This window comes from Pelophylax lessonae (genome assembly GCF_965119305.1).
Source record: "Pelophylax lessonae genome assembly, chromosome: 2".
In the NCBI taxonomy this organism is placed as follows: Eukaryota; Metazoa; Chordata; class Amphibia; order Anura; family Ranidae; genus Pelophylax; species Pelophylax lessonae.
This window is the reverse complement of record NC_138769.1, coordinates 466,005,723-466,029,075: the sequence shown is the minus strand read 5'-3', so window position 1 is coordinate 466,029,075 and position 23,353 is coordinate 466,005,723. Positions and strand designations below refer to the sequence as shown.

At 45.1% G+C, this 23,353-nt stretch overlaps 1 protein-coding gene across 1 annotated transcript; it reads right to left on the bottom strand.

Moving 5' to 3' along the window:
• Window positions 1–5,562: 5,562 nt before the first annotated feature.
• Window positions 5,563–22,827, bottom strand: LOC309547307 (growth hormone-regulated TBC protein 1-like). The gene is made up of 3 exons (XM_082247141.1): window positions 22,650–22,827; window positions 8,821–9,006; window positions 5,563–5,970 (listed from the first exon to the last, which is right to left on the bottom strand). Exons 1-3 carry the CDS (start codon window positions 22,803–22,805, stop codon window positions 5,881–5,883), a joined length of 432 nt encoding a protein of 143 aa, XP_082103267.1. The 5' UTR covers window positions 22,806–22,827; the 3' UTR covers window positions 5,563–5,880.
• Window positions 22,828–23,353: the final 526 nt, after the last annotated feature.

Genomic DNA, 23,353 nt, shown 5'->3' with positions numbered 1-23,353 from the left:
CCAGCAAATTGAGTGGCAGCCTGCCCCAGGTGGGCAGAGTCTGCTTCAACCGCTGGACCATCGGGGCAATATTATTGTCGGCAAACTTCGTAATAGGCTGCTGGATGACCACTCCCAGGTATTTAAATTTAGTCACCGCCTGTAGCCTACGAGGAAGAACCAGGGTAGGAGCACTAAGAGGGTCAAAGGGGAAGGCCACCGATTTGTCCCAGTTCACTCTAAACCCGGAGAACCTCCCGAAAGATTCAATCACCTCCAAGGCTGCATCCAAGGATGCCTGATGATCCGCTAAATAAAGAAGCATATCATCAGCATACAAGGACGTTTTTTCCTCCAGGTCCCCCACTCGGCATCCCCGGATCCTAGCATCTCGTCTAAGCAAGGCAGCCAATGGTTCTATCGCCAGGGCAAACAGCAGGGGGGACAAAGGGCACCCCTGCCGCGTGCCCCGGCAGATAGGAAACTGATCAGTAATCTTATTATTAACCCGAATGCGAGCCACAGGGGTGTCATAAAGGAGCTTAACCCATTTAATAAAGTTCGGCCCAAATCCCAACCTGCCCAGCACAGCAAACAGATAGGGCCACTCTACCGAATCAAATGCTTTATGAGCATCTAGCGACACAATAAGTCTAGTATCCACTTCAGTAGTCGGCATCTGGAGATTCGTAAAAAGACGTCGTAGATTTATGGCCGTAGAGCGCCCGGGAATGAACCCAGTTTGATCAGAATGAACAATAGTAGAGATAACGGTGTTCACTCTACGGGACAAAACCTTCGCCAGAATCTTGATGTCAACATTGATTAAGGATATGGGGCGATATGAATCACAATAACTAGGGTCCTTATTTGGTTTAGGAATTAACACGATCAGCGCTTCCCGAAGGGAGGCTGGAAGCACACCACTCTCAAAGGCTTCGGCATATACCGCAGACAAACGTGGGATCAATGCCTCCGAGTAAGCCCTGTACCACTCGATCGGAAAGCCGTCCAATCCCGGCGTTTTATTAGCCGCAAAAGAGGAGACTGCCTCCGCAATCTCCGCGCGAGTAATAGGTCCCTCAAGAGACAGGCTGTCCTCCGCCTCCAGCGAGACCACCGGGATGTCCTGCAAATAAGATGCCAATTCCTCCCGAGAGTAGGCGGCTCCAGAGGAGTATAGAGAACGAAAAAAATCCAAAAAGGCCCCCGCGATCTCCGGTCCCTCCGTGCACAAACGGTGTTGGCCATCATACACAGCAGAGATGGCCGTAGCCGGTTGCTCAGAGCGAGAGAGATACGCCAATATTTTGCCATTCTTATCACCATATTCAAATACCCTTTGTTTCTGGTAGAGCAATTTTTTCTGGGTCTTCTCCAGTAATACAAGGTCCAGTTGTCGGGCACTGTCCCTCCACAAGGCATAGTTAGCGGAAGTGGGATTCCGGATGTATTCCACCTCAGCAGCCGATGCCTCCGACTGCAGAGATTCAACTCTCCACTCTCTATCCTCCCTGAGCTGCTTGATCACGCTGGCCACTGTACTCCGCATGGTAGCCTTGAAGGCATCCCACACAATAGCCCCAGAGGCAGTGTCCTGATTGACCAGCCAGAAATGGGCCATCTCCTTAGCCGTGATGTTAAAGAAAATTTCCTCATTGAGCCACTGAGGGCTCAGGCGCCACAGGTTGTATCCGACCGATGAGGAAAGGCTAAGCTTAACCAGCATAGGAGAATGGTCCGATATGGCTCTGGGTAAATAGGAGACAGACAGTATTCTCGAAAGCAAATCTGGAGAGACAAGGCACAAATCAATCCGAGAGAGTGTTTTATAGGAGGCAGAGTAGCAGGAGAACTCCCTTCCCGTCGGATTCCTCCACCTCCAGCAATCCACCAAACGGTATTTCTCCATCGAGGCCGCTAGAGGAGAGGAAGCCGACCCATCCCCCGGACATCTGTCCATATCGGGCGACACCACGGTGTTGAAATCCCCCGCAATCAGGAGAGGGCCCTCCGCCACCTGCAGCAGCTGTGCCATCACCTTGTCCCAAAAGGCCAAAGTGAATGGAGGTGGAATATAAAGAGATAAAAATGTATAAACCGCATTATCAATTTGAAGCAGAACAATGACATATCGCCCATAGACATCTGTAACAACATGTTTCACCGAGCATTTAAGAGTTCTTGTAACTAAAACGGATACCCCCCTAGCATGACTAGAGAACATAGAATGAAAACCATGCGCCACAAACGCCCTCTTCAGGGCCAGAACTTTGGACCCAGTCAAGTGCGTCTCTTGGAGGAATATCACCTGTGGTTTGTATTTGTTAACATAATTAAACACCAAGGCCCTCTTCACTTTGTCGTTTAGGCCCCTGACATTCCAGGACAGTACAGTTAGTGTGTCCGTAGCCATAGTATCAGAAAAAATGTCCGCGTCCCGATGAGCAGAAACATCATTCCCAGGGGAAGCGGTCCATGCCAGGACCGGTCAGCAGGGGGCAGCACAGCAGCACGAGTCATAGACAGTACCATACAGAGATCAGAAAACAGAGAAATAATTTGTGAAGGTATTAAAACAGTCCCCGAACAAAAAACAAAACCCCCCACCCTGCCCGCAGCCCCAACTTGCCCGAGCTTGAACCCTGAACAAAACCAAGTCATTAAAGAAGGGTGAAAAACAGGTAGAAGGGGTGTTCCTAGAGAGCTACCGAGCATTCGAGCCCGAGCATTGTGTCCATCCGAGGCAAAAGATCAAGAGAAAGACACATCCAATGTGGAAAGCCCCCAAATCCCCTCAGAGATGCAATGGCACCACAGATCAGCGGGATCCAGGGAGAGGGCCCAGTCAGAGAGTAACAGAACAATAAAGGTGTAACTAACAGTCTCCCAGTCCCTCATCCTCTGCCCAGAGAGTCTAGCCATTGATCAGCCTCCGCAGGATCCAAAAAGAATTGCGTCTTGCCCTTAGCCACCACACGCAATTTAGCAGGATACAACATACTGTAGGGAAATTGACGCTCCCGGAGCCTCTTTTTAACATGGACAAACGCGGCCCTCTGCCTTTGAGTGGCCGCTGAGAAATCTGGAAAGATAGTAACTATGGCATTATCAAAGCGTAGATCCTGGGAATCCCTGGCCTTTCGCAGGGCTGCATCTCTATCCCTGTAATGGAGAATCCGAGCAAGCAAAGGCCTGGGCCTGGCACCCGGTGCGGGGGCCCTGAATGGGACCCTATGTGCCCTCTCCACAGCAAAGAGCGGGGAGAATGTATCAGGTCCCAGAGTCTGCTTCAGCCATGATTCCACAAACGCTTCCGGATTCTTGCCCTCTGCGCCCTCAGGGAATCCCAAAAACCGGAGATTATTGCGGCGGAGACGGTCCTCCATGTCCCCCAACTTTGCCGCCTGAGCCTTCTGTTCCGCCTGAATATCACGCAGGGCCGCAGGAATAGGAAAGACATCATCCTCTACTGCACTAAGGCGCTGTTCAGCGGTAGTGACCCTCTGTCTGATCTTCTGGACATCGTCCTTAAGCAGAGAAAAGTCTACTCTAAGGGCATCAATGTGCGAGGCCAGGGATGTGTGGCAGGTCTTAATGGCCTCCATGATTTGGGACAACGTGGGCTCCGTTACCTGAGAGGGAGGATGTTCTTCATGTTCCACCCCGGGTCGAGCCTCCGGTGACAGCACCGGCCATTCTGCACTGTCCCCCAGCCAGGATGACTGTGATGCAGCTTCGAGCGCACTGTGTGGAGGAGACGAACGGGCGCCATCTTGGATCTGCCTCGAGGGACCCGGCTCCCGATCGGGAGAAGCCGGCCGGTCCCTACCATACTTGACCATCGCTGGAGGATGCCAGAGGAGGTAAGGAGACTCCGAGGGCAGTGTGGAGGTAAATCAGGCCTCGGATGGATCAGGATTCTATGTCGGATTAATGGTCGGCAGCGGAGCTAGGAAAGAACGCTCCTCACATCCCGGAAGTCGGCCACGCCCCCCCGGTTCAAGGCTTTGGTCTGCTGGAGGTAAAGCCATGTGCCTGATGGGAGTATACCCACCAGGAGGGCAAAGTTGAAGGGGCTACTGTTGGAAGATATCTAGACACACACCTGAACCAATGGTGAATAATTAATGACTTTACCTTTGAAACTGGTTCTCCAGAGGTTCACATTGGTGCTGCAACATGCCGTTGGTGCACTGCAAGATTAAATTAGTTCTGATGCTTCTGTGTTTGCTGTGACAGGCTGCACTGGATGATCTAGCACTTTTCCTAATGTGTCACACATGTGGCACCTAGTCAACCACGGTCATTACCCCTCCTGGAGAGGAATCAACCAAGCCTATGATGAAAAATGTACACTATTCCTACTGTGAAACAGGTGGATCGCTGATGTTTTGAGGATGTGTGAGCTACAAAAAGGCACAGGAAATGTGGTCAGAATTGATGGCACAATGAATGCATTAGGTTATCAAAAAATACTTGCATTTATCAGCCCGAAAGCTGCGCATGGGATGTACTTGGACATTCCAACATGACAATGATCCTAAACGCAAGGCCAAGCCACCCTGTCATTGGCTACAATAGAATGAAGTGAAGGTTCTGGAGTGGCCATCTAAAGGCCCGTACACACTTACCGATTGTCGGCCATAAATATTCAGCCAACGTCCGATCGGCCGTTTGTCGGCTTGTTAGTATGATGCTTCCGACAACCGACTGCGACTTTTCAGCCGAACAAAATCTGGTGTGCATGCTATAAAATTTTTGTAGGCCAACAAAGAATGGCTGATTGTTTGTCAGTCAGTACAGATTTCGGCTGACAAAAAGCAGATGAGCAAGACTGGGCATGCTCAGAGAAGAAAAAACACACGGAAAGTTAACCATCACATGACATCACTTCTGCAGTCGGTTGTTGTTGGCTGACAAAATTCGTGTGCAGTCTTTAGCACTTTTCAACCAACACGACAGCACCGGACAAAAGACAGCCGACCGTTCGGTGCGTGTGTACGGGGCTTAAGTCTCCTGATCTCAATATCAGGATCTGATTCTGCAGTACAGTGAGTACAGATCTGTGTCGAGGGGCCTGAGCTGAGGGGGTGAGGTGGGGAGGGGAACATTACTGCAGCTAGAAGAGTCAGTAGACAGATGTCAGTAAAGGGGATGCTAGTGAGTGTCCTGAAGATACTGTAAGATCAACAAGTCTATTGCTGGAGAGAAAAGAGCAAGGATACTTGACCCTTTCCATACAAGTGGCAGTATGGATTAAACAGTGCTGCTGTTTCCACAAGCAACCCATTGAGGCAAATGAGATTTTTCCTTATTCATTTTGAACAGTTAGAGTATCTCACTATTCCCTTCTCCCATCCCAGTTCCAAAATAAATACTAAAAACCAATACCCCTGGACTTTTTACTGTATGATCAGCCATCAGGAGGGATATATATGTACTATTACTTAAGTCACTGTGTGCTGGTAATCAGAGGAGGCCTGAGCAGTCATCTTACAGCAGGCCATACGGGGACATTGCTACATATATGTCTGTGTTTATTCCATAACTAAATACCATACAGAAAAAATTTAACAAATATCAGAGAAATAAATATTTTATTACAAGTATAACTGGTAGTGTGTATATTATACATTTATTTCACTGAATCAGTTGTACGGTTACAAGAGATCACATATAAAAAAAACACACACAACTTGTCACGTCTACCAGTATCAGTACAAAACAAGTGAATAAAGCACTTAGACAGGTCTAAGACCTGTGCTAACAGTCAGTGCCGTCTGTTAACCCCTCAAGGCCATGCCTTGCTATCTACAGCATGCCCACCTGCCAGGGAGGGGTTAATCTGTGCAAACATTATTTTGAAGGAATGCATTGATAATAATTCTCCATCTGCGTTTATTCCAGAGTGAGTAACTGTGATTGGTGTTTCTCTCGTAACTTGATTATTGTTGTTTTTGATAAACTTCCCGGATCAATAAAGATTTTCTGCAGCAAAAAAACGAAAACAATTTAGATAGAACAAGCATAAATTTATCTCGAAGGTTAAAGGGAATGAATACCCAAAAGAAAACATTTTGTGTACTGTGCACAACATGCCAGAAATGTAATTTCCTTCTGATGTGAATCACAAATGCTCATTTGTCTTAACATGCTAAACTTCTAAAATTTTTGTAAAGGAGTAAAGAGTGTGCAAGATATAAAAAGGCCTCTTAAAAGAAACCCCAAAAAACAGTGGGGTTGTAAGAGCAAGGAGCATATTCACTTCACTTAGTGAATGAGATGAAGCTGTGGAGATTTTCATCATTCAATCCCAAGAAGAAAAAAATAAAAATTAAGATTTTTGTACTTACAGAAAAATCTTTTTCTATATGTGGGAGACTCCCAAAATGTATGGAGGAAGGTGATCTGGTCTGATTAGGCCTCGTACACACGTGCAGATTGTCGGCCGAAAAGATTCGGCCGCCGAACGATCGGCCGATTGTAGGCTTGTTAGTATGATGCTTCCGACAGCCGACAGCGCACTTTCGGCCGAAAAGAATCTGTCGTGCAAGCATTAAAATTTTTGTATGCCGACACCAGAGCGGCTGATTGTTCGCCAGTCAATACAGAATTCGGCCGACAGACAGCAGATTTGCAAGACTGGGCATGCTCAGAAAAGAAAAAACACGGAAAGTTAACTATCACATGACATCACTTCTGCAGTCGGCGGACAAAATTTGTGTGCAGTCTTTTGCACTTTTCAGCGGACACGACAGCCCGGGGACAAAAGACGGCCGATCGGTCGGCCGACAATCTGCACGTGTGTACGGGGCATTAGACTAAAAGTGAACTTTTCGGCAATCAAAGAAAACGCTGTCTGGGTGAATAATGTGTTGGCTTTGCACCAAAGATCATGTTGTGGGGATGTTTTTCAGCAGCCGGGACTGGGAAACTGGTCAGAATTGAGAGAAAGATGGATGGTGCTAAAAACAGGGATATTCTTGAGCAAAACCTGTACTACTCAGTGTATGTGATTTGAGGCTAGGATGGAGGTTCACCTTCCAGCAGGACAATGACCCCAAACACACTGCTAAAGCAACACTTGAGTGGTTTAAGGGGAAACATGTAAATGTGTTGGGAGTGGCCTAGTCAAAGCCCAGACCTCAATCCAATAGAAAATCTGTGGTCAGACTTAGATTGCTTTTCATAAGCGCAAACCATCCAACTTGATGGAGCTGGAGCAGTTTGGCAAGGAGGAATGGGCAAAAATCCCAGTGGTAAGATGTGGCAAGCTCATAGAGACTTAGCCAAAGCGACTTGGAGCTGGGATGGCTGCAAAAGGTGGTTCTACAAAGTATTAACTTTAGGGGGGGTGAATAGTTATGCACATTGACTTTTTCTGTTATTTTGTCCTATTTTCTGTTTGCTTCACATTAAAAAAATAAAAAAACATCTTCAAATTTGAGGGCATGTTCTGTAAATTAAATGATGCAAAGCCTCAAACATTCCAGGTTGTGAGACAACAAAACACGAAAAATGTCAAGGGGGTGAATACTTTTGCAAGGCACTGTATATGCGCTCTTTCACATTTGATTTTGTGAGTGAAAAGCTCACAAAAGGCCTGCATGGTTTTCTCCCTTCCCTTGCTTTTGTCTTCTAGACCAGATCTACTAAATCTAGTAGAAAAAGAGATGCCTGCACACAGATAAACAGGGATGATGGAATACTGTAATCTAGACTGATGCACATAACAGAATTGCATAAGGATGAGCAGGGACCCATCCCATAATACCTGTAGGTGTCACTGGGTCTGAGAAGGGAATACTGCAAACCTGCCTATCTTTAATCTAAGAAACAGCAGGCCTGCCCCAATCCAGCAGGGCATCTTCTGCCAAGGAGCAAAGTGCAGAATGTTTACTAGATTAAGAGCAGGAAGGAGTCTGGAGCAACTTCAGCAAAAAGGCTGCATATAAGCAACAGAAGGAGGATGTACTTTAGCCCCACTAGGGAGTACTGGCAGCAGAATCTCAGAGTATCCCACCTGCTGACAATCTAGGGCAGTGATGGCGAACCTTGGCACCCCAGATGTTTTAGAACTACATTTCCTATGATGCTCAACTACACTGCGGAGTAGTTCCAAAACATCTAGGGTGCCAAGGTTCGCCATCACTGATCTAGGAGATCTCAGGACCATCCAGCCATGGATTCTTCTTGCCAAGCAGGAGATAAAGTGCCTAGGCGTAGAATCCTCTTTCCATGTGGAGGTCCCCAGTGAAAAAAGTGTCAAATGCCGATGTCTTGTCTCTAGCAAGGACAGTGTAATCAAGAGTAGCACACTTGGTGCTGTCCACTGTAGAAGCCACATCACTTGACCTGTCACATAGAAAGCTCCCAGACGTTCTCAGAGGAGAAAACCCAGCAACACTTAAGTAATGTCCAACAGAGATGGTCAGAATATTGAGTCACAGACAGATCCCTTGACAAAGCGGAAACTGTATTCTGGAGAACAGTGCTAAGGGAAAGACACCCAAACTCCTGGAACACTAGCAAAAAAATAAAAACTGAGGAATGCTGGGTAGAGAAGAGGTTATACGGAGGCTGGTAGCAATAACCCAAGTGAACACCTGTGCCCCCAACTGGACAAAGGAGAGGCTCTGTTTCTTATATTTTCCTTCAATAGGGTTGGGTGAATCTTCACCTTTATTTCATTTATTAAGCGAGTTGAAAATCCACTTTGCAAAGTGAATATGCTCTACTCCTTTAGTAAATGTCAAGTACTGTGTTAACAACTATAACATTTCATCTACAAACTCAACAAGAGATGAAGTTCATAAGACCCATATACATATGAAATACCTGCATGAAGAGGTGGCATTCTGTGACCAATTGTCCTTTTGTTATTTCCTTAAACTTGTCACACACATCTGGAAAGTTTCGGCCTTCTAATATGAAAGCTTGGTACTGTTTTATTAGTGTTAAGGCTACTCGAAAAATTATTTTTGATCCCTCGTAAAACAGACAGTCCCATATTCGCAACACAGTCTGTGAAGTACAAGAACAATGTTTATTATACATTCTCAACATTTTAGCCATCTTAAATGATATTTAAATAATTATAAGCTGACAACACTATAGGATCCCCCTTTATGCATTTTAGGCCCCATTCACACCTGGGTTTTGGCGCTTGAGGCTCAAAAACAAATAGTTCATGAGCTACTTTTAAGACAGATTGGAGAATTTTTGGCCCCATAGACTTCAATGGAAAAATGTAACGTGCATTTGTCGCACATTTTCTGGCAAAACAGCAGCTCTTCATCCCCTAGGGCTTTTTATTGACTAAAAGCAAAAAGGCTTGAATCTTGAACACACAGGTTAAAAAAAAAACTTTTAATACACTTCTAAAACTATTAAATACGCTTGCAAAAGCTCTCGCAAAAAGCACCCAGAAATTGGCTCTGCTCAGGTGTGAATGCAGCCTTAAGGCCCATGTACACGATAAGAAAATCAGAAGTAAAATTTCGTCCGAACGATTTGCAGATTTTCAGATCGTTACTATAGTGCTTTCTACAGCAGATTATGAATTTTCGGACAAAAAAAAAACGGAAAGGGCAGGCTATAAAATTTTTATCATACATGAACACAACATTCGATTTTCATTTAACTAGTTCAAGACTACGCATGCTCAGAAACTAAAGACTTCACTTCTGAAATTTAATTCGGTCGTACGAGAATTTTTGTATGAAAGTAACCTCTTCACTTGCGATAGGAGACTAGCGTGCAACAAAGAACAGACAGACATTTGTCCAATAATCTGATCGTGTGTACGAGGCTTTAGTCTTTCTGCAGCAAGGTTCTTAGTATTCATCTAGCATAAAGTGTCTGCATTCTACAAAGTCACTGAAGAAACTGCTATACAGCATTGTAAATAGTATACAGGTCCTCTCTCCCTGGATTGAGGAAAGAAGCCAATACTAAAAAGTGTAAAATATTTTTTACTAATGTAATCAAATTTATGCTTAGTTGCATAGGCATTTCACAATCTGGTAGAACCACCTTTGGCTGCAGTTATACCGGTGAGTCTTTAGGGGTCAGGTTCTGCTAGCATATCTGGATACTGAAATTTTCGAGCAGTCTTTTTGACCAATTATTGTTCTGTCAAGTTGGATAGCAACCATTTGTGATTCACATTTTTTTTTAAGGTTTCCACCAGGTTCTGAGTTGCATTGATACCTAGACTTTGATAATGCCATTTTAAGCACTTCTTTTCTTGAATTTAAATCACTTCATTGTAGCTTTGGCTGTGGGTCCAGGCTCGTGTTCTTAAAACAGTTCCTCAGGGTGCTGATAAAAATGTTGTCTTTGCAATATGCATGGCAGTGACAGCATTAGAGAGCATGTCCCCTGGGTGACAAGTAGGGCTGTCTTTAGGTCACAGACGATAGTTTTTATTAACCATTTAAGCCCCAGGCCTATTTTTGACACTTTGTTTACACGTTAAAATCAGTATTTTTTGCTAGAAAACTACTTAGAACCCCAAACATTATATATTATATATATATATATATATATATATATATATATATATATATATTTTTAGCAAAGACTCTGGAGTATAAAATATCGCTCACTGCAATATTTTTTGTCACGCAGTATTTGCACAGCGGTCTTTCAAACGCCATTTTTGGGAAAAATTACAAAAAAAAAAAAAAAATCACATTTCACTGCATTTAAAAAAACTAAACAGTAAAGTTAGCCCATTTTTTTTTTTTTATATATTGTGAAAGATGATGTCACGCCGAGTAAATAGATACCAAACATGTTACGGTTTAAAATTGCGCACACCCATGGAATGGCAACAAACTACGGTCAATAAAAATCTCCATAAGCGATGCTTTAAAAATTTTTAACAGTTACCAGTTTAGAGTTTGAGTGTAGCTCTTTTTTCAAAATGATTGCTCACGCGGCGATACCTCACATGTGTGGTTTGAAAAGCGATTTAATTTGCGGCCCGACTTCAGTATAAGTTTTCTTTCGTGCGCGAGCTAACGGCGACAGGGGCGACTAAAACATTTTTTTTTTTTTCATTTTAACACAGGTTTTTTAAAAAAAATAATAAATCTGATCACTTTTATTGCTGTCACAAGCAATGTAAACATCCCTTGTGACAACAATATGCAGTGACAGGTACTCTTTAGGGAGGGATAGGGAGACCCCTCCACTGCACTTCTATGTATTCAAAAACGCCAAAAACTGCATTTTTGAATACAGTTACTTTTTGAATCTGCCGCCTTTAGCAGCCGAGTAACCCGGATGTGACGTCATGGACGCCGCCTCCGGGTTACGTCATTGGAGACCCGATCGAAGCCACATCCAGCTTAGATCAGGACTCCATGCAGCCGGCGGAGGAGCCGGCTGGTGGGACGGGAAACCTGGGCAGAGCCGTGGAAGGCGGCGGCGGCCGTCCCCTCCCGCTCGCCGGGGTAACGATCGAGCGGCTCCCGAGCCGCATCGGTCGTTACCGCCGGAAAGCCGACCGCCAGCTCTAAACAACTGTACTGGGATGATGCCTCTAGCTAGAGGCATTATCTTGGTACAACCACTTAAAGTCAGCCGACGTAGGGGTCAGTTTGCGTTAAGTGGTTAAAGCCACAAAATGTCGACCAGAAAACCTTGCTTTCTCAAATTCTTACAGTTTGCTATATTTCTCATGGTTTTCTTTTAGTATAGTCTCTAAATTTAGTATATATATATATATATATATATATATATATATATATATATATATATACACACACACACACACACACACACACACACACACACACACACACACACACACACACACACACACACATATTATATATATATATATATATATATATATATATCTATATCTAGTCCCAAGGGTAGCCACTGCACTGTGTGTGAGGTAAATTCCAAGGCGTTCAACCACAAAGAAATCCATACAAATATACAGAGGCGCTCAAGTGTCATGCAACAGTGATAAATCAAAGCAACACTTATTTTGTTGAGGTTTCAAGCTTTTGACAAAGATGAACTCCCATTGAAACCTCAAAAATAAAACACTGATTTATTTCTGTTGCAAGATATACAGTGCTCAGCATAAATGAGTACACCCCAACAGATTGGAAAATCTTTACTTTCCTTTCAGAATCAACATTTTCTATGGGACACTATACTACAAAAACACTCCCACAAATGTGGGCCATTGATTGCAGCCAAGATTTGTTAATTTGCACACTCAAAAGTATTTTTCATAAATTCATTCAAGACCATGTTGCAAAAATAAATACACCTCAACTAAAGTCTAAAGCCTCGTACACATGCATCGATTATTGGCCGTGAATTTTCGGCCAACGTCCAATCGGCCGATTTTCGGCTTGTTAGTATGATGCTTCCGACAACCGACTGCGACTTTTCGGCCGAAAAAAATCTGGTGTGCATGCTACAAAATTTTTGTTGGCTGCCAACACAACGGCCGATTTTCCGTCAGTCAGTACAGATTTCGGCAGACAAAAATCTGATGAGCAAGACTGGGCATGCTCAGAGAAGAAAAACACACAGAAAGTAAACCAGCACATGACATCACTTCTGAAGTAGATTTTTGTTGGCCGAGAAAATTTGTGTGCAGTCTAGGCACATTCCAACCAACAAACAAACACCACTCTGGACAAAAGTCGGACGATCGAGGCATTAGGAGCAAAGCTACATTTTAGACAACAAAATCCTAATTAACAGACAGTTGATTAAAAAAGGGAGTTACTTAACTACTTAACCACTTAAGCCCCGGAAGATTTTACCCCCTTCCTGACCAGGGGGTATTTTGCGATTCGGGACTGCGTGACTTTAACGGACAATTGCGCGGTCGTGCGACGCTGTACCTAAACGAATTTGACGTCCTTTTTTTCCCACAAACAGAGCTTTCTTTTGGTGGTATTTGATCACCTGTGCGATTTTTTGATCACGCGCTATAAACAAAAAAAGAGCGTCAATTTTGCAAAAATAACAATATTTTTCACATTTTTTTATATGAAATTCCCAAAAAAAAAAAAAAAAAGTAAAAATCTAAATTTTTTAACATTTTTGGCCAATTTGTTTTATGCTACATATGTTTGGCAAAAAAAAAAAAAAAAAAAAAAAAAAAAAAAAATCGCAAAAAGCGTATTTTGATTGGTTTGCGCAAAAGTTATCGCGTTTACTAACAAAGGGAAAGATTTTTGTCATTTTTGTTGTTTGTTTTTTTTAACGCGTAATTGCGGCGATCTGCGATTTTTTTTGCGGTACTGCGACATTGCGGCGGACAGATCGGACCCTTGACTGATATTTTTGACACTTTTGGGGTTACCAGTGACATTTCTACAGTAATCAGTGCTATATATATATATATATGCACTTTTACTGTAAAAATGACACTGGCAGTGAAGGGGTTAACTTTATTTGAGAGGGAGGGGCTGTGTGTGTCCCTAGGGGCGTGATTCTAACTGATTGGCTGTGGTTTGAGGTGTAGTTACACTGATCAACGGTTCTACATAGTAGATCCGAATGATCAGTGTCTCTACACAGGGAGAACTGACAGGCAGCTTGTTCTTGTTTACACAAGCTGCCTGCCTTTCTCCCTCTCCCCCGACGATCGCAGAGTGACCGGCGGACATCGGGTCCGCTGGTCACACGCGCGGGGGGGTGCGTGGCCACACGGGAGCGTCACTCTGCCTGTGAGGGGCTGACCGCCGCCGTATATAGTCGTGCGGCGGTCGGCAAGTGGTTAAAGAAAACCCCTTCCCATTTCTTTTTTTTTTGAAAATTTGTTTTTATTGAATTTTTGCACAAAAAAAAAAACAGACAAGACAATGCCACGCAGGGCAACAAGCATAAACAGTGACAACAGGTCAAACCCCTCCCATACCAAACCCCCCCCCCACCCCCCCCCCCCCCCCCACTCCAGGCTCCATCCAGCACGTCCAGTGGAAAAACAAAGCATCCATCAGTAATAAAGATTAAGACTGCTCCAATTATCCAGTAGTAAGGTCACAGAACATATAGATTAGTCCAGCACAGAGCCCACCAGCAGCAACCCCATGGCTTAGTCAAAAAATAGAGAGACTTCTATACATGCAGTAAGAACACAATGAACAGGAAAATATCACCGACCGGCATGTCCATCCCCCTCCCCCCCCCAGACAATCCCGAACAGTAGCACACAGAACACTAAAGCTGATCAACGGAGGTCGAGGCCGGAGAGTCTATCCATGTTTTCCATACTTTATCAAACTTGCGGGGGCATCCCCTACTGAGATACGTGGCCTTATAGAGCGGAGTCACTTTATTAACCAAGCCTTTCCAGAAAAGGATCGTGGGAGCCAAGGGACTCTTCCAGTGTAAGAGCAGAGCCTTGCGAGCATAGAAAAGCAGTAAGCTGACCAGAGTACGAACGGCCCTCGCAGGGGCCAAGCCATCCACCAACCCCAACCCCTTCCCATTTCATGCTGTCAGCTAGAGATGGGCTCGGGTGTGTTCGAGTTCCCACGTTCCTGATCCTGCCAGGAAGCCGACACTGCACTCTGCAAATCACAGGCGGTGAGACATTTCCCGATCAGCAAGCACAGATCGGGAAATGTCTCAGTGCCTGTGATTTGCGGAGTGCAGTGTCGGCATTTTGCCAGGATTGGGCACGTGGGAACTCGGAACACACTCAAGCTCATCTCTACTGTGAGCAATGGAACCACATAGAAGAGAGATGTCACAAGGCCTGAAAAATAAAATAATTTCTTTACACAAGAAGGTAAAAGCTACAAGGTCAGCAAAGCTTTTACTTATCAGTCAGAATACTGTAGCAAAAGTGATACAAAAAATCACCAAAGATGCAACAGCAACCATCTCACAGATGTCCAGGCTGCCCGCGGGATACACCTCGACAGGAGCATCTTCTGATGAGAAGGGTTAAAAGAAAATCGCCATGCAAGGTAACTGCAGAGAGCTAAAAAAGTAGAAAGCCAAACTGGGGGGATGGTTTCCCATGACACAATACGGTGTACACCGCAGAAGAATGGCATGCATAGGTGTCATCCACGAAGGAAGCCTCTCCTTAAGCCCATACACAAAAAAGCGCAACTAGAATTTGCCAGGGCCCATGCTGAAAAAAAAAAAAAGAGGACTACTGGGACTCTGTACTCTGGAGTGATATGACCAAGCTAAATGTTTTTGGAACTGATGGCTTCAAAACTGTATGGTGTCACAACAGTGAGGAGTACAAAGAAAAATGCATGGTGCCTACGGTGAAACATGATGGTGATAGTGTTGTTCTGTGGAGCTGCATGAGTGCTGCTGTTTTTGGGGAGCAGCATTTTATTGATGGTATCATGAATTCACAGATGTACTGCTCTATATCGAAAGAGAAGATACTACCATCACTCTGTTCCCTTGGACATTGTGCATTTTTCCAACATGACAATGATCCAAAACACACATCTAAGGCCACTGTTGCATTTCTGAAGAAGAACAGGGTGAAAGTGATTCAGTTGCCAAGTACAGTATGTCTCCTGATCTGAACCCAATCGAATACCTGGGGAATTCTAAAGAGATGAGCATCACTCTCCATCCAGCATCCAAGCTCTAAAAGGGGTCGATCTTAACCACTTTCCGACCGCCCCTCACGAATTTACTGCGGCAGGGTGGCCGGGCTGCGCATAATCATGTAGATCATCGTGATTATGTGCCCATAGATTAGGCGGCGCCGGACCCGCGCTTCCGATTAGACACAGCGGGAGCCAGACCGCATGGCGAGCGGGCTCGATCGCCGCTAGCCTCCTGCGATCTTCGGCTAGAATGACAGAAGAGCCGTCTGCCTATGTAAACAAAGCAGTTGGCTTTTCTGTCAGAGAAAGATGTGTGATTCAGTTAAGCTGAATCACCGATCTCTCTACCTCTGTCCAACACCCCCCCCCCCCCACAGTTAGTAAGCACATATAGGGAACACATTTAACCCCTTGATCACTCCCAGTGTTAACCCCTTCCCTGCCAGTGTAATTTACAGTAACAGTGCATATTATTTAGCACTGATTACTGTATTAATGTCACTGGTCCCCAAAAAAGGTCCGATCTGTCCACTGCAATGTCGAAGTTCCGATAAAAATCACTGTTTGCCGTCATTACGAATATAAAATAAATAAAAAGTCCATAAATCTATTCCACAGTTTGTAAACGCTATAACTTTTGCGCAAACCAATATATGCTTTTTGGCATTTTTTTTTACCAAGAATATATAGCAGAATACAAATTGGCCTAAAATTATAAAAAAAAAATAGATTTTTTTTTATTGGGAATGATTTATAGCAAAAAGTAAAAAAATAAATTTAGTTTTTTTCAAAATTGTCGCTCTTTTTTGTTTATAGCGCAAAATCTAAAAACCGCAAAGGTAATCAAATACCACCAAAAGAAAGTTCTATTTGTGGGAAAAAAGACATCAATTGTATTTAGGTATGGCGTCGCACGACCGCGCAATTGTCAGTTAAAGCAACGCAGTGCTAAATCGCAAAAAAATGGCCTGGTCATTTAGGGGGTAAAACTTTCCGGAGCTGAAGTGGGTAAAGAATGGAAAAAGATAGATGTTGTAATATGTCGCCAACTTGTTCATTCCATGCCTTGAAGGCTTGGTGCTGTCCTTCCGAATCATAGAGGTCATACAAAATACTAGATAGAGATGTTTTTGTTGTCGGGTGTATTCATTGTTTTCATCAACTAATTTGAGTAAAGCTGAAGATTCTGTAATCTATTAGATTAACCCCACTTTCATGTAATGAGTTAAACAAATTTTCTATAAAACTCATTGTTCATGTATTCATTGGGATATGGATTAGAATCTTACCTTTCAAAAAGGGAAGTACTCCTTTATGCTGAGTACTGTATATGAGAGAGATGTTCTTGATTTTTGTTTTTAGATTGAATGGGGTCTGTAGTTTTCAGACAAAACAGGGTAATGCGAGTCATTATTTTGTAGCTATTATAACCAGCAGACTCCAGGCCTAGGTGGAATATGTGCAATTCAAGTTTTTAATTGATTGGACTATTTTATGTAGGTCAGTGACATAAAAACTGGATTTTTGACTTACCATAAAATCCTTTTCTCTGAAGTTTGACAGATGCAGCTCCATATTCCTCTTGACCATTGGTTATGCTGCCACCCCCCCCCCCCCCCCCAGAAGTAGTACACTAGTTGGCAGGAAAAATCTTTACCATGCCTATGGGGCAGTCCCTGCAGGCATACCCCCACCCACTCTGCTATAGGGTTCAGTTTTGTTGCTTTTTAGAAGAAAAAACCCCATCCCACTCAGAATTTGAGGGGTGGGTGCTGCGTCTGTCAATGAACGATAGAGAAAACTTGATTTTTGACTTGCCGTGAAGTCCTTTTCTCTGAAGTCCATTGACAGACGCAGCTCCATATTCTTCTTGACCATTGGGACGTCCCAAAGCAGTAATTGCATGAGCGGTGGGAAAACAATGCAGAGAAAGAACGTAAATTTCCCCAAAGGCTAAACTTAGCCAACCAGTGAACAAGGAGCTCAACCAGGAACAACTGGAGCTTACCTAGAAAACATACACCCTTAAAAGATAATATTTTCACTTTTAAACAGCAGCCTGCAAAACCTTGCGGCCAAAAAAAAGCATCCGGGGAAGCCACAAAATTCTACAAAGTAGATGTGTTGAACGTGTGCACGGACGACCAAGTTGCCGCCTTGCAAACTTGCATTTCTGACACCTGTTGGCGAAAAACCCAAGAGGCACTCAGCGTCCTAGTAGAATGCGCCTTCACAGGGAAAGGGGGAACCTGACCCTTCCGTAAATAAGCCTGTACCACCATCTGCCTGATCCATCTGGATATGGTCGCGGAAGACACAGCCAATCCCTTTTGAAATCCTTCCGTGAGGACAAAAAGTCTGAGTTCCTGAAAGATTCAGTAGCCGCCAGGTAAACCCTGATTGCCTGAACTACATCCAAAGAATGCAAGGCAATTTCCTTAGGATGCTGGGGCATAGGATAGAGTGAAGGCAGCACAATGTCTTCATACAAATGGAAATCAGAAACCACCTTCGGAAGAAACAACTGATTTGGTAGAAGTACCACCTTATCGCTGTGGACCACCAGATAAGGTGAACGGCAGGATAGTGCCGCCAATTCAGATACTCTGCGAGCAGAGTAATAGCCACCAAAAAGGCTACCTTCTGTGACAGTGTAAGTAGAGGAAGTTCCCTAATGTTCTTAAAAGGAGGTTTTTGAAGAACAGACAGTACCAAGTTAAGATCCCACGGAGGTAACTGATCGATATTGCAAACCTCCTGAATAAGAGTGCGAATCAAAGCATGCGTGGCTAAAGGGCATTGGAAAAACACAGCCAAAGCCGACACTTGGCCTTTTATAGTACCCAAGGCCAACTGCTGTTCAACCCCTCTTTGGAGAAAATTAAAAAATCCTAGCCACCGAAAAGGCAAGGATGCACCTTTGGCAATTCACACCATGAAATGTATGATTTCCACATTCAATGATCGATCTTCCTGGGAGGTAGATTTTCTAGCCTTCAACAGTGTAGGAGTCAGAAAGACCCCTGTCCTTCAATACCAGGCTTTCAACAGCCACGCCGTTAAAGTCAGCGACTGTAAAGCAGGATGGAAGCTCGTCCCTTGACACAGCAGATCTTCCCTGAGAGGAAGTCTCCAAGGAGCATCAGTGATCAACCTTACCAGATCTGGGTACCAAGACCTGCGAGGCCAGTCTGGGGCCACCAGAGTGACCGGAATCCCTTCCACCTATAGTCTGCGCAGAAGCCTCGGCAGGATTCTCAGCGCAGGGAATGCATAGATCAGCCGATACGGACCCCAAAGAGCCACCAGTGCATCTGTGGCGTCGGCCAGAGGATTCCGAGACCTGGCTACAAACCTCTGTACCTTCCTGTTAAGTCGAGAGGCTAACAGGTCAATGTTGGGTGTCCCCCACCGGACACACAGCAGGTGAAACACTTCCAGGTGCAGGGACCATTCCCCCTGATCCAACACCTGATGACTCAGGTAATCCGCCTGCCAGTTCTCCACACCTGGGATGTGCATGGCCGAAAGTGCTGGAACAAAATTTTGTGCCCATTTCAGGATCTCGGCCACCTCCCGGGCTGCCAAGACACTCTTGATGCCCCCTTGATGATTGATGTAAGCCATGGCATTGTCCGATTGAATCCGGACTGGACAACCCTGCAAATGATTTGTCCAGTGACTCAGGCAAAACATTGTCGCTCTGAGTTCCACAATATTGACCAGAAGTCTGGACTCTTGTACTATCCAAAACCCCTGGACACACCGCTTTTCCAGTACTCCTCCCCAGCTGGACAGGCTGTCGTCCATAGTTACCACGGTCCAATACAATGGGAGAAAGGACTTGTCCTGGCGCAGTGCTAACAAACAAATCGCCCCTGCAACTTTTGCAGCTTGTCCGGGGGAAGAAAAACCCTCGCCGAAGCGAAGTCCAGAGTCAGGCCCAGATAATCCAGTTGAGGATGGTACCAGAGCAGATTTTTTTGAAATTAAGGTTCTAACCAAACTCTTGCTGAGTCCGTACAGTGATTGTCAAGTCGCCCAACAGGACTGAATTTGAGTCTGCTCTTAAGAGGAGATCGTCCAGGTACCCCAGTACCGCAATCCCCTGTTGTCACAGTAATACCAATACTGGAGCCAACACTTTGGTGAAGACTCTGGGGGGCTGAGGCGAGACCAAAGGGTAACGCCACAAATTGATACAGCGAAGCAAAAAAAACGCTGGTGTCCAGCGTAAATAGGGATGTGTAGATATACGTCCTTGAAATCAATGGAGGCCAAAAAGTCTCCTTGAAGTAAGGACGCCGCTACCGTGCGAATAGACTTCATTGAAAACTTCTGTACCCACATAAAGCAGTTCAGAGTCTTGAGGTCCAGGATTGGATGCACTTTTCCTTCTTTTCTGGGCACAGTGAACAGGTTTGAATAGAACCCCTAAAAGCGTTCCCGAAAAGGGAACCAGGCACAATCACCCTTTGCGACAGCAGATCTTGTACCGCCTCTCATAGATCCCTTAACCGATCTGGAGATAGGTGTAGATTGGATGGGAAGAACCTGTCCGATAGTCGACACCTGAAAACGATCTTGTAACCCGATCAGATCAGTTCCTGGACCCATTTGTCCTGAATCAAGGCCATGGTTCTGGAAGGAATCAAAGACATCCCCCCACCCCAAATATGGGTGAGGGCGTCCCTTCATGCAGATGGGAATTTGTCTACAGGTCTGGATTGGCCTGCTCTCGGCTCACCGAACCATGTCTTCTTGGAACCCCCAGAAGACCTAGGTGGCTTAGATCCTTTTCCCTGTGTGCCAGAGGCACAAAAGGGCCGCAAAATAAGGCCTCCATCTAGTATGTGGTGAGTTGCCCTTGGCAGATTGAGGAAGAAGAGTACTCTTCCCACTTGTGAGTCCTTTGAATAATTCATCTACTGAGGATCCAAACAAACGGTCTCCTGTAAAGGGGAGATCTGATCGAGCCTTTTTTGAAGCCTGATCCGCAGACCAGCTTTTTAGCCACACCATGCGTCTCATAGCTACCCCCACCACGGACACTCTGGCTACAAGGGGGGGGGGCCGCATCTAACGACGCATCACATATAAATAGTAGGGCTTGGAGCATTTGGTCTGTTCGCTCTGTCAGGCCCGGTGAGAGCGGTTCGGTTTCTAGGTCACTTTTCAGTATTTGCTCATTCTGTTATGGTCTGGAACACCAGCGAAGATCGGTTTAAGTATTGAGCCCGCTATCACGTGTAAGTGGTGGGACAGACTCAATCCGTCTATCCACAGGGTTTGTAAAAACTGGGGACTCCTCCACCGGGACCACAGTAGATTTGTTCAGTCTGGAAACCGGATGGCCCACCTTCGGTGGCACAAGTCCATCTTGCGGATACTGGGTCCACAAATGGGTAGCACCTTTTAAAATGCTTCAGCACCACTAACATCTGTTTGATGCGCCCCCACTGTTCATTGACAAATTTTGTCAAAAGGTTCTGGACAAGGGAAAACCTTTGCCGACTTCTGGGATTTGCAAGTGCCAAAAGACACCTGTGTCCCTGACGGATATGTCGTCTTCGCCATCCAAGTGTGATGATGCAGAACCCTCAGGGTGACATGCATCCGTGGCGGCCATATCTACCTCAGAATCAGACCAGGTTTTCCAAAATCGCCGTTAAAGCAGACAGGGGTTGCGACCCGGAGGTCCCCGCAACCGGAAGGAGGGGATCTGTAGGTTAAATTTGTTCCTGGGACTCCATGTGAAATATGAACCCTGGAATAACGCAGTGTCAATTTAGGAAAACTGCAAAAAAACTGACCCACACCGCTGCACTAGCGGTACTACAATTATCAGCCACTAGCACTAGCGATAGCAGGGTGAGCGAGGAAGACCTACAGGGACCCCAACAGACATACCACCAATCGATGTGGACGAAAACAGGATCGATCTGCTGTGTAGAAAAACAATCTGTACAGGAAGAGGAAGTACCTCGGTCATTCACTAGAGAAAAGGTCTAGCTCCTCTCTGCTGTCCAGCTATTGGAGACTCAGAGAAAATGGCCGTCCAATACATTCTTATGGGGAAACCACAAAAACATGGCCGCCCATGCATTTCCAAGGGAAATTCTGCAAAATGAGGCTGAACGGTTCTACAGCAAAATGGTGACCCCCCCCCCCGGTGTGCCATGCGGTCTCCAGGACCCCCTAAGGGGTCCGAACGATTAGTGGCATTGAGGGATCCCTGCAAGGACCCCTACCAGGATTAAGCCCCCCAGTGGATCCGATATAGCGGCATTGGCGCACCCACCTCCGCGGACCCGTCACTGACTGAGGTAGGGACCTTCTTGATAGTGGGGAGGGAGGCTTTGGGGGGGGCCCTAGTATGTGCCAGGGGAAGTGAGGGATACTCAAGGGTCCGACCTTCCCAGGGAGGGGCCCACGTCCGCCCCAAGATCGCCAGAGCTATGGGGGGGGGGGGGGGACACTACACACCATACCAGTGACCTCTGGTGGGCACCACTCCAGACAGACTACCCCTCGGAGTGGGGGTGCCGATGGCCAAAAGGTACGCTGTGACTCAGGCCAAACCATAGGGGCTCTGTCGTGATGAGGCCCAGTGCTGGTCTAGATAGAACCTGCACACGCTCGCTGGCTGGGTTTGGAGACCTTAAGGATCTAGGATATTCAGTTTAAAACCCAGTCCGGCTGTTGATTGCAGTTCTCTCAGGAACATAACTAGCTAAAAAAAAAAAAAAAAGTTTTACCAAAAGTTCCTTTAAAAAAAAAAAAAAAAAAAAGCTAAGCCCGAAGTCCCAGCCAGGAGCTAGGTCCCAATCTTAAACTAGGCAGATACAAACTGAATCCTATAGCAGAGTGAGTTGGGGTATGCCTGCAGGGACTGTCCCATAGGCGTGGTAAAGATTTTTCTTGCCTAGTTTCCTACTCCTGTAGAGGGGCAGCATAACCCAATGGTCAAGAAGAATATGGAGCTGCGTCTGTCAAAGAACAATAGAGAAATCCCACTTTGATTCCAGGTGTTAAAACAGGGAAGAACATTAGTGAAGAATCATAAGACCAAAGAACACTCAAATTACTTACCTCTACTGGAAGGATGTCTATGAACAAGCAAATAAACCAACGGGAGACAACAAGAGTCCACATCACTCCATGTTTCTCCATTAAATCAGCCACAGCTGGGATCTTCAATTTTACAAGATCTCCCAGTACTTCCTGGTCTACTTTAAGACCAATCATCGCAGGGCTGTAATAGTCTAGTGAAATGAAATAAAATCCATTAATTCAAAAAAATAAAGAAATGTGTCTAAACTATGCATTTAAAATGCCATCTGTGCTAAAAAAAAAAAAAGTTTACAGATATCAGAAGTCCTACTGCAGTTCTATATAAATCCAAAAGGGCAGCCAAAGTACATTAGAATGGTTACAAAGCTTACAGACATGCTCTAAAATGATCTTGCAACTCCAAACTTCAAGTGCTCCTCACAAAAGGTCTTCTGGCTTTGCTTCAGGCCGGAAAACAGACAAAAAACTCGGCATGTCTAAGAAAATAAGAACATTTCCCCCTGACTTTACTATGATTTTCAAATAAGGAAACAATCCATGGCGCGTAAGTCTGTCAATAGATTTGGAAACCTTGAAAATCTGAACATCTGGATCTGACCCAAGATTTCTTCAGGTACAGTGGAACTTCAAACAAACCTATAAAAACACCAATCAGCATAATACTATGGCCATTGACAGGAAAAGTAAATTGCATTGATTATCTCATTACAATAGCACCTAAA

What these genes read in the sequence shown, in the direction of transcription:
- LOC309547307 (XM_082247141.1), bottom strand. Translation starts at nt 22,805, where the DNA reads ATGATTGGTCTTAAAGTAGACCAGGAAGTACTGGGAGATCTTGTAAAA. An exon ending in TAGACATCCTTCCAGTAGAG is followed by an intron (nt 9,007 to 22,649) that starts GTAAGTAATTTG and finishes TGTACTTCACAG; the next exon opens with ACTGTGTTGCGAATATGGGA. An exon ending in AATGCCACCTCTTCATGCAG is followed by an intron (nt 5,971 to 8,820) that starts GTATTTCATATG and finishes TTTTTGCTGCAG; the next exon opens with AAAATCTTTATTGATCCGGG.